Raw genomic sequence first — 15,201 nt, 5'->3', positions numbered from 1 at the left:
TGATATAGGACTGTATTACAGAATTTCTGACTCCAAAATTAATATGACAGTAACAATAATGGTATCAATGTTATTGAATATACGTCCTATTAACTACTTTTATGAAGTGCCGGAATTTTGTCCCTCAGGTGTTCTTTAACGTGCCACTAAATCTACAGACACGAGGCTGACATATTTAACGACCTTCAAATACCACTGGACTGAGCCAGGATTAAACTTGCCAAATTGAGCTCAGAAGGCCAGCACTCTACTGTCTGAGCTACTCAGACCAGCAAAATTAATATGAAATGCCCTCTTCATTCCAGCTGATAACACAAATAAGCAAAACTTGTAAATGACCTGCCATAACACTGCCACTAAATCTACAGACACGAGGCTGATGTATTTGACGACCTTCAAATACCACTGGACTGAGCCAGGATTGAACTTGCCAAATTGAGCTCAGAAGGCCAGCACTCTACTGTATGAGCTACTCAGACCAGCAAAATTAATATCAAATGCCTTCTCCATTCCAGCTGATAACACAAATAAGCATAACTTGTAAATGACTGACCAAAAGATGTATGTTCAAAGAAGCTTTTGTCTTAGTTTGGGGAGCACCATCTATGTCTCTGTTACTCCCACATTTTTGGGAGCACCCTCTATAAGTCTGGATCAATATTTCCAAGGTATCCATACAGACAATTTTAAATATTACCAACCACTGAAACCAGAAATGTACTGAAAAAAAAAAGAAAAAGAGAGACTGAGATCTAGAAAAGAATGAATTTCATGGGACTGTGATGATGATGATTGTTGTTTAAAGGGGCCTAACATCTAGGTCATTGGCCCCTAATGGTATGAAATGCATTGACAATTTAAAAGTCCAAAATTCATCCACTGACTAGAATTCAAAACGTGATGATGAAGAATGAAAGGATAAATATGAATTTAAAATAATCAGTGAAACCAACTCAATACTTAAAGTTAAAACATTTCCAAAATCGATCCACTGGCTAGAATGCAAAAAGATGACGATGAACAATGATTATGAACTTAAAATAATCAGTGAATCCGACCTGCAATGCCTTACCTTCCCAGAAACTATATTGAAAAATTAGTATTACTGACCATGGGACTACGTATAAGGCACAATTATGAATCGATGATTCTTGTTGTCCAAAGGGCTCCAAAATCCAGGTCAACGGCCCCTCATAATGGTACTTGTAGCGAGTAAAGTAGAACCATGGTATTTCTCATGTTGCAGTACTATTCAAGAGTAGCGTAGACTCTCGGTGTTCCAAATGTTATGGTACTACTCACAAGCATTGTACGTCACACAGGTAACGCAGACCTATGGTGTTTCTCACATAATGGCGCCACTCGTAGGCAATGCAAAGCCATGGTGTTCCTCACATAGATGTACTAATCACAAGGTGTTCCTCAGATAGTGGGAAGTAATCACAGGCAACACAGACCCACAGTGTCGCTCATATAGTGCTACTAATCACAGGCAATGCCCAGATCCGTGGTGTTTCTCACAATCACAGGCAACGTAAGCCCGTGGTGTTCCGCATATAGTGGTACTGTTCATGGGCACTGTAAACCCATAGTGACCCACCCACTATTGCTACTAATCACAAACCTACTGTGTACCTAACATAGTGGTACTATTCGCAAGTAAAGGCAACCCATGGTTTTCCCGAGTGATGGTACTAATAACAAGTAGTTTCATGGTTCTAATTCAATCACCCTTGGTTGCCCCTAATAGTCACCTCTTACCAGGCAGGGGATACCGTAGGTGTATTCTTCATCTGCGTCCCCCACCCACAGGGGGTCAAGGAACTGTACCATAATCTCCAGCTGAGAGCCCTTGTTGGTATATCGCAGGGTGGTAGGTGTTGGGTAACCGAGACAAAACAGTGGGAGCATTCTAACAAGCAGTAAGAGTTATTTATTAACACGGTATACTCACAGGTTTCTCTTTCCAGAAACACACGGGGTAATCATTTCTTCCTCCTCAGCATTTGGAACCTTTAAAGAATAAATGTTTGTATAAGAAATTTTAGAGACACTTTCAACAGCATATAATTTCAAGGATTCAACTGAAACCCCTGATTGCTAATCAGGTAAACTATCCCTAAACATGCAATTAAGAGAGAGGAAAAAAAAAAACCCACGAATGCTGCACCAGTTAAAAATGCAATGATACAAGATGAATCAAAGTATTTTAAGTGTCACTTCCTAAAATTTACAGGAGACAGAAAAAAACTGATAACATGATACCAAAACCCCTGCACAAGACCATCACTGAATCACACGTTATGTTGCAGTTGTGAGGACTATTAATATGTGTTTTTTTAGATTTTTTCCCCCTTGCAAAATGCCACTTAAGATGTTTTAACCCTTTCACAGGCTTTGGGAAGTATTCTTACCACCTATGTATTTATTTTGACCCCCATAAGTCCAACCCCTCGTCCGTGTTGTGGGGGGACGAGCAACGGTATGAAGTAGGGGATAGCCTGTAAGGGGGATAGCCTGTAAGGACGAAGTACAGTGGGGACCTTGTGTGCCCCAGGACCGCTACGGTAGCTGTGAAGGTCTTACAGGAACCCTGAAAAGTAACGGCTAACGGGGCTCTGGTGAAGTCCTTAATGGCAACTGAGGCGAAGAAGGAGACCTTTGGTACGGCAAAATTCGTGGAGGAGGCAACCTTCCCTCTTGGGGTCAAATGAAGACGGAAACCACTGTCTTGTGGTGAAGAGGGATCTTCAAAGGCTAAGGGAGACAATCACAACAGAAAACACCATGCCTGGAGGCTTGCGGTGGCAGCCCCACTACCAGGCTCGGATGCTGTGGGCCAATAACACCCACAACCTTAAATTAAACCATTACAGAAACATCAACAAAGAGAAACCGGACTGATCCAAAGATGATGACTTTTGGCTTGAAAAAGGTAACAAAAATTGGATCTTGGAATGTGAGAACTCTGCGGGAACGTGGAAGACTATGGCAGGTAGTGGCTCGTACGAAGAGTTATGGCCTGAACATCTTAGGATTAAGTGAGGTGAGATGGAGCGAGTTTGGGAAACTGACCACCCATGATGGAGCTACATTTATATATTCTGGAAGACCTGAGGGCGATGGAGTGAGTTGTGAAGGTGTGGGTATATTGATGGACAAGGAGGCTAAGAGGAGCCTTATGGAGTGGCATCCAGTGTCGGCAAGGATAATCGTGTGGCACGTTTCAAGACCAATATCAGAAATGTGCTATGCACCCACTGAGACAGCAAAGGAAGAGGACAAAGAGGCATTTTACATGCATCTAAATAGCACGATTAAGAAACAGAAGTGGAAGGATATTATTATAGCTGGAGGAGATTTGAATGCAAAAGTGGGCCAGGATAATGAAGGACTTGAGCACATCATGGGAAGGCATGGCCGAGGAGAATGAAATGAGAATGGGCAGCTCTTTGTGGACTTCTGTGCCAGCCATGATCTGATTATTGGTGCTACGGCATTTCCACATAAAGATTGCCATAAAGTGACCTGGGTAACACCGGATTATAGGGCAGAGAATCAGATAGATCATGTGGCGATTGGACGAAGCTGGAGGCGTTCACTGTGGTATGTGAGGAATAAGAGAGGTTCAGACATCGGTAGTGATCATCATCTTGTGGCTACCTTTAGGATGAAGATCCAAGCACAGAAAAGGAGGACAGTACAGATAAGGAAGTGGTACAATGCTGGAAAGCTAAAGGATGACAGTACTCCTAAGGTGACGGACGTCTTCAGGATAGAACTAAAGAAACAATTTCAATCACTCACTGAGGTGCAGGATGAAGCTGTTGAGGAAAAGTGGGTGAAGATTAAATCTGCCTTTATGGAAGTAAGTGAAAATATCCTGGGTTTTAAGGATAGGAGGAAAAAAGACGGGATGACCTAACAGACATGGAAAATCATTAGAGAGAGGAGATTGATAAAGGAGGCAATGAACTCATGTAAGACACAAGAAAGAAAGGCAGAATTGCAATCAAAATATGCTGCAAAGGATAGGGAAGTAAAGAGAAGTGTGAGGAGGGTTCAAAGGAACTGGACAGATGACCTGTCTCAACAGGCAGAAAAGGCAGCCAACAGGGGAAATCTCAAAGAACTCTATACCATCACCAGAATTCTGGCAAGGAAGCAGATGCAGAAAAACTGTCCAATCAGGAAAAAAGATGGAATCCTCTTACTAACCCTGAGGATCAACTGTAAAGATGGCAGGAACATTTTTCTGCAGTTCTAAACCGCTCCATAGAAGATCAGTCAGATGTGGGGAGGGGGGGGGGGGGGGGGAGGAGGAGGAGGAGGAGGAGAAGAAGAAGAAGTAGTTCAGTCTGACCCAAGGATTAAAATCTGCATTCCAACAGTAGAAGAAATCAAGAAGGCATTGAGAGAGTTACATATTGGTAAGGCAGCAGGAGTTGACAACATTCCATCGGAAGTCATGAAGATTGATATGGACACCACTGCCCATATATATTGCAGCCTCTATTGGAGAAGTTATGGGTTACTGGAGAAATGCCGGCAGACTGGAAATGTGGGTTGTTAGTGAAGTTACCAAAATAGGGTGATAGTCTAATTATAACAACTGGAGGGGCATTACGCTTCTCTCAATCCCTAGCAAAGTCTTCACCAGGATTCTGCTGAACAGAATTAAAGAATATGTCAACTTAAGGCTCCGACGAAAACAGGCAGGCTTTCGTCCGAATCGCTCATGCATCAGCCAAATAAACACCTTGAGGATAATTCTGGAGTAGTGTGCCAAATGGTCATCTCACCTCTATGCAGTGTTCGTTGATTTTGAGAAAGCTTTGACTCGATCAACAGAAAAGCCATGTGAAAGGAAGTGAAGCATTACGGAGTGCCAGCACAAATTGTCTATCTCATTCAGGAAACTTACCGTGATTATGCATGTAGAGTCATTCATGGGGGCCATATATCTGAGCCTATATCTGTACATTCAAGAGTTTGCCAACTATATTCTTGCTTGTGATTGATGCGGAAATACGGAACATGACTCGAAATATGAAACGTGGTATCCAATGGGGATTAGTCAATAGGCTTGATGATCTGGAATTTGCTGACGATTTGTGTCTCCTGTCTGAGGCACATGGGGAAATGCAAGCAAAGCTCGAAGATTTGGTAGAGTAAGGTAAAAAGGTGGGACTAATGATCAACTCAAAGAAGACCAAGGCCCTAAGAATTAACAACAACAAATCAGATCCATTTATCTTCAATGGTGAATCTATCGAGGATGTGGAGAGCTTCACTTACTAGGGCAGTGTAGTTGCCAAAGATGAGGGAGCTGCACAAGATGACTCGCAGCACATTCAAAAATCAAATGGTGCCTTTGTTCAGCTCTATCCGGTGTGGAAGAACAAGAGAATATCTATCAGGACCAAACTCCACATCTTCCGAAGTAATGTCAAGTCTGTTCTATTATATGGGTCCGAGACTTGTCGGCAGTAATTATGTCCAAGTTGCAGACCTTTGTTAACCACTGTTTGCAAAGGATTCTTAACATCTACAGGCCGGAAGTAATCTTCAACCATGAACTCTGGAGTAGGACGGGAGAGAATAGGATGGCCACACAGACAAAGCAGCGGAAATGGAGATGGATCGGGCATACACTGAGGAAGGGGAACGAAGCAATTGAGAGAGAGGCGCTGGACTGGAACCCACAGGGTAAAAGAAAGAGAGGAAGACCCAAACAAACATGGCAAAGATCTGTTCACATGAAAGCGATGGAAGAAGGCAAGACCTAGAGTGAGGTAAAGAGGCTGGCTGTCAACAGGACGAAATGGAGATGCTTTGTTGATGCCCTATCATCCACGAGGAACAAAAGGAATTATGTCAAGTAAGTCATGTATTTATTTTGCTGTGCCCATGGGAAGCTTTCATACCACCTCTAATTTATTATATTGGAAGATGGCTGCTATGCATTGCTCTTATGGGAATAACCATCAGGAGGGTTCAGCTGCCTCCTCATTCAAGAGGAGGGGTGGGTAAGATGGCTGGTATATTAGTATTATGGTGGTGCTATGCTAGGGTTACCTCGGGTTCTCACAACTTGTAACCTAGGGCTTATATGAGAATAGCTTGTGCAAAGGGCACAAGATGGCCACTAACCCGAACTGATATACACTGCTCCACTAAAGTACATGACAAGAGAACAAGACATATTTGCATTACCTGTGATTCCACTCTGTGTACATCCATGCTTTTGGAAGTTTCATGGAAAAAAGACAGAGATTTACATCTCATAGTAAAGTGTTTAGTGCCATAAAATAATTATGATTTATCTTTCTTTTGTGTGTGTAACAGATATATATATATACTTATTTGCACCATATACAATCTAGCTCTAAAATATTTTTTTTCCTTTTCTATAATTTTCAATTTATTTTAGCAGCCTTTGAATAAAATAAGTTATTATTTGAATGCAATTCAAAATGGGCAATGGAAAGAATATCTCCCACCAAATTATTGGGGTACTATGATAAAAAAAAGTGCAAAAAACCCACTTTATTTACTTTCCCATTCCCACTCCAGAAAATCTTTTAGAGTGCAACAAATAAAATGGCTCTTAAGATTATTTAGATTATCTGTTTCGAAGCACTATGTCCATCATCCGTCTACCTCACTAAGACATTGCATCACTAAATTTTTTTAAAAAGCACACAGTGTCTTTAGTCAAAACATAGACATAATGATGTACTTCTAACGGCAATGTAACCTCAACGGTGACATGTTATAGTATCTGACTCAAGAGATTTGTGATATTCTCTATGTTCATTAGTAACAACTACTGTTGCTTACAATGTTTATTCGTGTGCTTAAGATATTTACAGAATAACCTGACACATACAAAGGTATGAGGTTGATGAATAATAATGTGGGAATGCAGTTCTTGAGAAAGCGTGCATGAACAGTGTAGAAGCCATCTACTTGGACTGGGCCTGTCTTGTGTATGAGCAACACCAAGCCGCCTCACCAATTCCTGAATTTTCTTCATGCACAAGACCATGTGGTGCCAATTTGAAGCGTTACAAACACCAGCTTAAACAACCCATGAAGGTCACAAACATCAACCACGAAACCTGGGCACACTAGGCAAGGATAGCTAGCTTTGGCATGGAACCATCTCCACTGCTGTTGAACTGTTTTAGCAAGAGTGTCACAAGCACGACGAGGCTAAATGCCAGGCATCCACACTCGGTCAGATGCGGCTTTGTTCTCCCCCCATCCATTGAGTGCAATCTGTGTGGACGCATATTGTTCAGTCTCGAGTTCCAGTGGATCATTCATGTCGAACGAGGCCTAGCTCTTCCCACAGTCCACGAAATGTACTTCATCATCATTAAGTGCAAAGGGAAGACCAACATAATGTATATTACATACTTAATTTATACACAAAACTAACTGCACTGTACAAAGTATACACATAGGATGCTGTGATCCATAATGTAGCGCACCAAACTCAACACCGTTACCCACGTTAGTTCAAGTCCCTTAACTCGCTGACGCCGGTGAGGCGCGTCACTCCATCTCCATTTTCACCGGGGATGTAGCAGTCTGATACATTTTTACTGTACCGGCTATGATAACAGAGATATTCATGAATTTGTATTTTTGTTGCTAAGTCCATATTAACACCGAGCCACAAGAAAATAGGTAAACAGAAATTAATTAAAATCGGTATATAGAGTTGGGGGATAAGAAACTACAGTCGAAACTGTAAACAATTTTATTCACCCTGAATGAAATGGTAGTTTGCGGGAAGCGCCTAAAATTTATTTTTTAAATTCCTATGTTATTGGTCCTATCGAAAAGTACTACATAACAAAAGTTATAGAGAATACAATTTCCTATCATTTATGATTTATTCAGTTACACCGTACCGAATATGATAAGAGTGGTATTTCAGAGTCAGAAGAAAACTAAATGTGAAGGCCTACAATACCGAAAGCTCATAAAATTGATCAACAATAACATTACATAGACCATTGTTTGTTGTGATATTCTTTGTCTCTTATGCTGCCACTCATCTCCAATAGATGGGATTACTGCTGCGTACCGAGAATAATAGTCTGCCTGAATATTGGTGGGAAACAGCTGGGGAGTTAGAGATAACTTTTTTCTTTAACATGCCATTCCTCTGGTTCATACATTTTCTGATACTGCTGGTACGTAACACACTGGTTCATCCTAGTATTCCTGTTATTCGATCCCTAATCTGAGGTGCTGATTACAATGAGCAGCGACCACACTTAACGGAATAATAGCAGAGGAACGTTCACAACTCACGGCTGTCTGTGTCCTGGTCATTCCAGCGCTGGAACTTTGGACTGTTTAGACTGTTAGATCGGCAGCGTAGTACTGTTCGTTAAAAGTGAGAAAATGTGTGGTTTTTCATTTAATCGAGAATTTCATATGATAGAATTGCTTTTAAACACGACATTCCTACTGGTGTCACTGTAATGACCTATGTTGATTTCAGTTGGGAAAACCACTAAGACAGTCTTTCTGAGTATGTAAAAAGGCAGGTGGACAGTGAGCATGTATGTATGTAAGGGCATTACGACAAAATGGCTATAGATAATTTAATGAAAATTGGTATGTAAAGTCTGGGAATAAGGAACTACAATCTAGGCTATAAATAATTTTATTTGTTCTAAGTGAAATGGTAGTTTAGGGGAAGGCCTAAAATTCAATTCTCAAAAACCTATGTTATTAGTGGTCCTATAGATAAATAGTACATAACTAAAGTTATATAGAACTACATTTCTGATCGTTTATGTCTTATATATTTTTACCATACTGTCTATGATAACAAGAGATATTCATGATTTTGATTTTTGTTGCAAGTCCATATCACCACCGAGCCATGAGAAAATGGGTGAACAGAATTTAATGATGTGGGGAAATAAAGCACTACAGTCTAGGCTATGAATGAAAACCTACAACCTGTTTTCCAGTCATTGACCGGGTCAGGATGGAATGAATGATGCAGATATAGGCTACTAGTACGATGGGGTCGCCATACAGTCTAGGCTATAAACATCTTTATTCACACTGGATGAAATGTAGTTTAGGGGAACGCGCCTGAAATTTAATTTTTAAATACCTATGTTATTATACAACCTAATAAAATCTTATTCACAACGTGTACATGACTTCATCTAGAATTCTGTATACAATGTAGAATTCCGTAATGAAGCACGGGTACACCAGCTAATAAGTGATAGAATAATAAAGGTACAGTTAAGGGCAGAGAACGGGGTAAAGGATTTCATCCAAGTGTATACACCCCGGGCTGGATGCAAAGAAGAAGATATGGACGAATTCCTGTGGACACAGGAGAGAGAAATAAAGGATGTGGAAGTGACTGTCATGGGAGACTTTAATGCAAATGTGAGATGTGACAGAATTGGGCCTTTTGAATAAGGAAAGAGGAATGAAGAGGAAGAGAGAAATTGGTGGATTTTTGTGCGAGAAATTAGGAAGGAAATTGCAGTGGGAAAAGCTAAGGCCCTGTACTACGACTGTCAGATGAACAGCCGATACGCAGGCTGCAGTTTTGCAAACTAGAAGATAAATATTTTCTTGAGTACTACCAACGGATTTTAACGAAGTTATTGTTATGCGGAAGCTGTAGCAACATTTTTATTCCATTGGTAATAAGGTTACTGAAAATATAGTGAAATTTAGCGCGGTGGTATATGCATTCCTTGGTGTTTTTGTGCATGTAGCACTATTCCTTTTGAATTAGTATTACTAGAGTCCAATATCAGACTTTTATTAAGCTTCAATGTGGAACTTATAATGAACGTATAATGAAAACTCCCCAAGTTGATCGTGGGAGGGCCTAACATTATAATGAAAATTCCCTAACCCAGTCTTCACATAAGAAAAGACGCTTGGCGACTTCCCCATCTCCTCTCTCGGGTAACGTTAAGAGCTATGCAATTTAATACAATTCTTACTCACAAAGTGTACACTACTTAACATAGAATTCTGTATTATCATTATCATCATTTCCCCTTATCCAGCTCCTGCCAGGTCGGGGTATTTACTGCATTTCTCCATCTTCCTCTTTCCTTCCACCATCCCGCTTATGCCGCTCTTCACCGATTCAATCCAACTTGTTCTACGTCTTCCTCTAGCTCTCTTGCCCTCGCACTTTGCCTCCAGCATCTGTCTTGGAATTCTATTCTCCTCCATCCTCTTTACATGTCCAAACCACCTTAGTTTATTCTTTTCCACTCTCTCACTTAGCTTCCCCATCCCAACTTCCTTTCTACATCTTCATTTCTCACTCTGTCTTTCCTATCATAATTCTTAGGAATTTCATCGCACTGTATATCATGTAGAATTTCGTAGCGTAGCACGGGTACATCAGCTAGTATATAATAATCATAGTGCATATAGCTCATAACATGTATAGTTACTTTCATATTCTGAGCTCCTGGGTCTGTCTCTACCATCACACTTGATTGTTCAAGTTTTTTAATCATTGGGTAAGGTATCTGACATAAGAAAATTTGAGGTTCTACAAGTTTCAAGATACATACATACATACATACATACATACATACATACATACAATTGTTTTTTCAAGTCAACTGTTTTCCAAGAACTCAGCAGGAGCACGATTACTCATTCAATTATACTGAATTGCGTTGTATATTTCTATATATACGTACTTAACTTCCCGCAACCGAGGCAAATACTGGACCTTCAGGATATTCTCCATTCTACTTTGGCGTTTGAGACCACAGCGCATGACCTTGGATGTGCCGCGCTGATCACCGAGAGCTGGCAGTTTGCTTCTATAAATCTATTCGTCTGCGACTTCAAAATATTTATGGATCTTCATATGTTGTTCGATAGTGTTGTGACTTTGCACCTGACAGAGTGTAAAAACTGACCCATTTGACCTTTCTCCACTATTCATAAACATTGAGAGACTTTACTTATCATTGCGTGTGCCGTACTACCTTTCATAATATTACGTACTGTTTTATTTCAAGTGACTCACAATTTCTACCCCCATCATCAAATTATATTTCATCTTATACTGATCCAGAGTTCACTTATTCTTTTTCATATGCATTGTTTTTCTTGTTTTTTATGTTTTGAACGGCTGACAATGACCTGGACTAGGGTCGAAACCGGTCCCATTTCTAATCACTATTAAATAAGAATGTAATCACTACATTCCTTTCTTTTATGTATTGAATAGGTTGAACCTCTTTTTCAATTATTTAATTTTTAACGTTAATACTTTCAATACGGAACAATGAAATTTTTATCTTTAAACTTCACCCAGTCCTCAACTAATGCACTATCCATCCAGCCGGACTCATGTGTTCTAACAATAACACCAGATGGCAAGTTCCCTTTCGGAAGTGTTTTCCTTTTCAGAACCACATATGGAGGGAGTTTAGTTCCACCCGCTAATACGCACAAAATTACCGTGCATCGTTGCTTTTCGTTACCACCCGTTCTGGTGGTTACACTTTTAGAGCCCTTCGTATCCACTGTATTTTCCAACGGCATTTCAAAATAGACAGGTGTCCGGTCAGCATTCCCAATTTACGACAGCAAATAAGAATTTTGCTTCCTCAAATGAATAATGTGACGCTGAAAGGCCGTTAATTTTTCTTCATACGCCCCAGGGAGACGACGTGATATAGATGTATGTCTCTGAATGCACAATCCCTTACTCCGATAAAAGTTTCAGATCCATCCGCAGCTTGCAGTAAAAACCTGTGTTTTGAGTTCTTTTGTGATCTCTAGTGTTTTCAACTGGCACATTTCACTACAAACACCAGATCCTAACCCATGTTTTTCCATCACAAATTTGTGGAGTCGTTCTTCAATTTCCGAAAACACTGCACTCCGCCCGCGGAGCGCTCTGCGATCGCCGTTACTTTTGTAAGTTTTCCTTCTCCTTCCGCCAATCATGAATACACAATTCATCAATATCGTACTTTCTGCCAACAGCACAATTTCCGTATATTTCATCTTCGCTTACAACTTCAAGTTACTCACGCACAGTAAATGACCGCAGACGCCGTTTTGAATCCATCGCTTACTATCGAGACAGTACTTTCATAGGACAGATACAGAACTTGAGTGTGAGGGAGGTAGACTTCCGTAACCAACAGTCTTTACTCTCGCAAAGTACGATATCCCGCGAGATCAGCTATTCGCGCACCCAGCACGCCAGCAACACTTGTGAAACAAATGACGATCGAGCATCTGCAGCAGCGGCTTTCATATTTACCGCATATTCTTTGATTTACCGTGTTTCATTACCTTAGATTTCGCTTTTACATGCCACTGTAACCGTATTGAGAAAAAAATCGATCTTGATTTCTAGAATGCAACTAAAAACTCAATAAGATCTGAATGCCTGTTTATATGTGGTATATTGAGTACAGTAACCATATACAAATCTATTTCAATACTCCATGTAAATGTAGTAAATATTTACGAGAATGAACGGCTTGAATACGACCCGCACCCAAGATTTAGAACCAATAATTTGGGGGAAAAAGTGAGGGTGACATTCGGGATTATACAGTACTTTAATTATAATATGTTGTTAGGCATAAAATTCTGGAAATATAGATTTTATGCATTTGTCAAGTTTAACAAGGCCAAAATGGTAAAAGGTACACATAATATTTTTAGAGCTGGCTCTATGGACTTCTGCATTGTCAAGGACACACAATACACTTGGCACTTCCCTGTCAAATGGTACGAGGAAGTTGTGTCATTCAGCTGACATAATAATAAACACATGCAATAATAAAATCTTATAAAATAATAATGTTTTTGGGTTTACGTTCCACTAACTACTCTTTTACGGTTTTCGGAGATGCTGAGGTGCCGGAATTTTGTCCCGCAGGAGTTCTTTTACGTGCCAGTAAATCTACCGACACAAGGCTGATGTATTTGAGCACCTTCAAATATCACCAGACTGAGCCAGGATTGAACCTGCCAAGTTGGGGCCAGAAGGCCAGCACCTCAACCGTCTGAGCCACTCAGCCTGGTATAATAAAAAAAAATCTACCTAGCTGTCAACTCCAGATAGTTTGCTAGTATGAGGGCAAGTCAATAAGTATCTGCAATTTTGCTCTACTTGTCTTTAGGTTGGCTCTATGGTGGTGTGTGCTCACGAGCCGCTAGATGGCAGCATTGTCTACGTCTGTGGTAGGTTTCAGTGTTATCAGATCAGTACAGCTTGCGCTGTTGTGACATAAAGATGGCCGCACCACTTTCTGTTTGCACCAAGGAAAAACAGCGTTCCGTAATCTGTTTTTTGTGGTCTGAGGGTGTACCAGGGGTGGAAATTCACAGAAGACTTTCAGCACAATGCGAGGACAATGTTTTTCCATATAGGACGTTTCCATTCCATGCTTTTACATTTGCTCTCTGGTTCGAAGTGGTGAACCCATGTTTAATCTCCAGTGATGATCTGTTTTAGAAAAGTTTCACTTTCGTTAGCATGGCGATCGAGTAGGTACTGACAGATTCTCACACGATTGAGCTTCTGCTCTTCATTGAGTTGTTTTGGAACTCATCTCGAACAGAATATGTGAAAGTTAAGCCTGTTATGCTCGATTTCATTTGCAGAACCATGGCTAATGTGCATATGGTTTGCCATGTCATCAACAGTCACTCGTCTGTTATTCAGAATCATATCGCGCATTTGTTCAATATTGGCATCAGTTATGGCTGCAGATGGACACCCGGGTCTTTCCTCATCCTTCACGCTCATGCGACCTCTTTTGAACTGTTCAGTTCACTGGTAAACACTTTGGTGTGGCAAAACATTGTCCACCCTCAGGCTACAAAAACGGATTACGGAACAATGTTCTTCCTTGGTGCAGACAGAGAGTGGCGCAACCGTCTTTATGTCGCAACAGCGCAAGCTATATTGATCTGATAACACTGAAAACTAACAGAGACATAGATAACGGTGCCATCTAGCGGCTGGTAAGCACACACCTCCATAGAGCCAACCTAAAGACAATTAGAGCTAAATTGCAGATACTTATTGACTTGCCTATGTATTTTTTTTGGATTTTATTGTTGTATCATGTACGTATAACTAAGATATTTATAAATAAATGTATTTAAAATTACATCATACTGAAACAACAGTATTGGAAAGGAACAAACAAGTGTCAAATCAAGTCGTATGAACATAGAAACATGAACATTTGAGTTCCTTTTCACATTCCTATTTACCATATAAGATATAACGGAATGAAGATAATCAGCTTTTAGTTTAAAAGTATTACTGCACTATTTCATATTTTGCACAATTCATGTAAGAGAAGACACAAATTACCCACCTGGCATACTTCATGGTCTGAAATATCCTGTGGCTCAAGCTTGGGGACAAGTACAGTTGTTACATCTGTCTTCATTTTGCGGCCACAAGCAGTCTAGTACAGAAAGAGTATACCAGTATTATAGAAAAGTTACTAATAAATATGCATAAAGAGAACAAAGCATTCTATAAAAATCTTTCTCGTTCACTGGAAGCACAGGTCAGCAAACTGCAAAATCTGTTCCATTGAATAACATCAACACTTGTCTTGGAAATCAAAATTTGGTAAAATTCAATGGACTTCATGCTAAAAGCCTGTAGCCATTATTAGCAATTCATACTGGTCCAATCTATCAAAATAATCAACAGTACTTTCGGAGCTGGTTTTAGAATATTTTTATTAATTTAATCACAAAATACACTTCTACATCACTAGATAGATTATATTCTTTCAGAAGAACTTCCCTCGCCTTTGTCATATCAGTTTACTCCCTATTATTAGTGTGTGGATTATCTGGTTTGTGGATTATTCATGCATTTTACAAAATGTTTGAAAAAATAAAAACATACAAATAAATATACTGTAGTGTACATTTTTTCCCTATTTTGAACTAGGCTTTCTCTAAGTTTAGTTGTTAAGAAATGTAGCTTCTGTGACAGCAATAAATACTGCACCAAGTGACAAAAGAGCATCATGTCTGTTGCTGTTAGTCTAGCGGCTCTGTAAAAATTTCTGTTGCTCATCAGTCTGTATAATCTTCAGTTTTGTCTCGTCATGGTGGAAAAGCATAAAAATACTGTTTTAACAATAAAGCAAATATTTTTGT

The 15,201-nt window shown here is 40.0% G+C and overlaps 1 protein-coding gene across 2 annotated transcripts in view; it reads right to left on the bottom strand.

The window, feature by feature from the left end:
- LOC136884041 (uncharacterized) overlaps window positions 1-15,201 on the bottom strand; it is a 54,157-nt gene that overhangs the window by 15,289 nt on the left and 23,667 nt on the right. For both annotated transcript variants that reach the window (XM_067156060.2, XM_067156059.2), the window contains exons 4-5: window positions 14,397-14,489; window positions 1,955-2,013 (exon numbers count right to left, since the gene is read on the bottom strand). In XM_067156060.2, coding sequence (XP_067012161.2) covers window positions 1,955-2,013; window positions 14,397-14,489 — 152 coding nt within the window. The remainder of the gene's footprint in view (window positions 1-1,954; window positions 2,014-14,396; window positions 14,490-15,201) is intronic.

Source organism: Anabrus simplex, chromosome 12 (assembly GCF_040414725.1).
Source record: "Anabrus simplex isolate iqAnaSimp1 chromosome 12, ASM4041472v1, whole genome shotgun sequence".
NCBI classification, from domain to species: Eukaryota; Metazoa; Arthropoda; class Insecta; order Orthoptera; family Tettigoniidae; genus Anabrus; species Anabrus simplex.
This window is presented reverse-complemented; position numbering and strand designations above follow the sequence as displayed.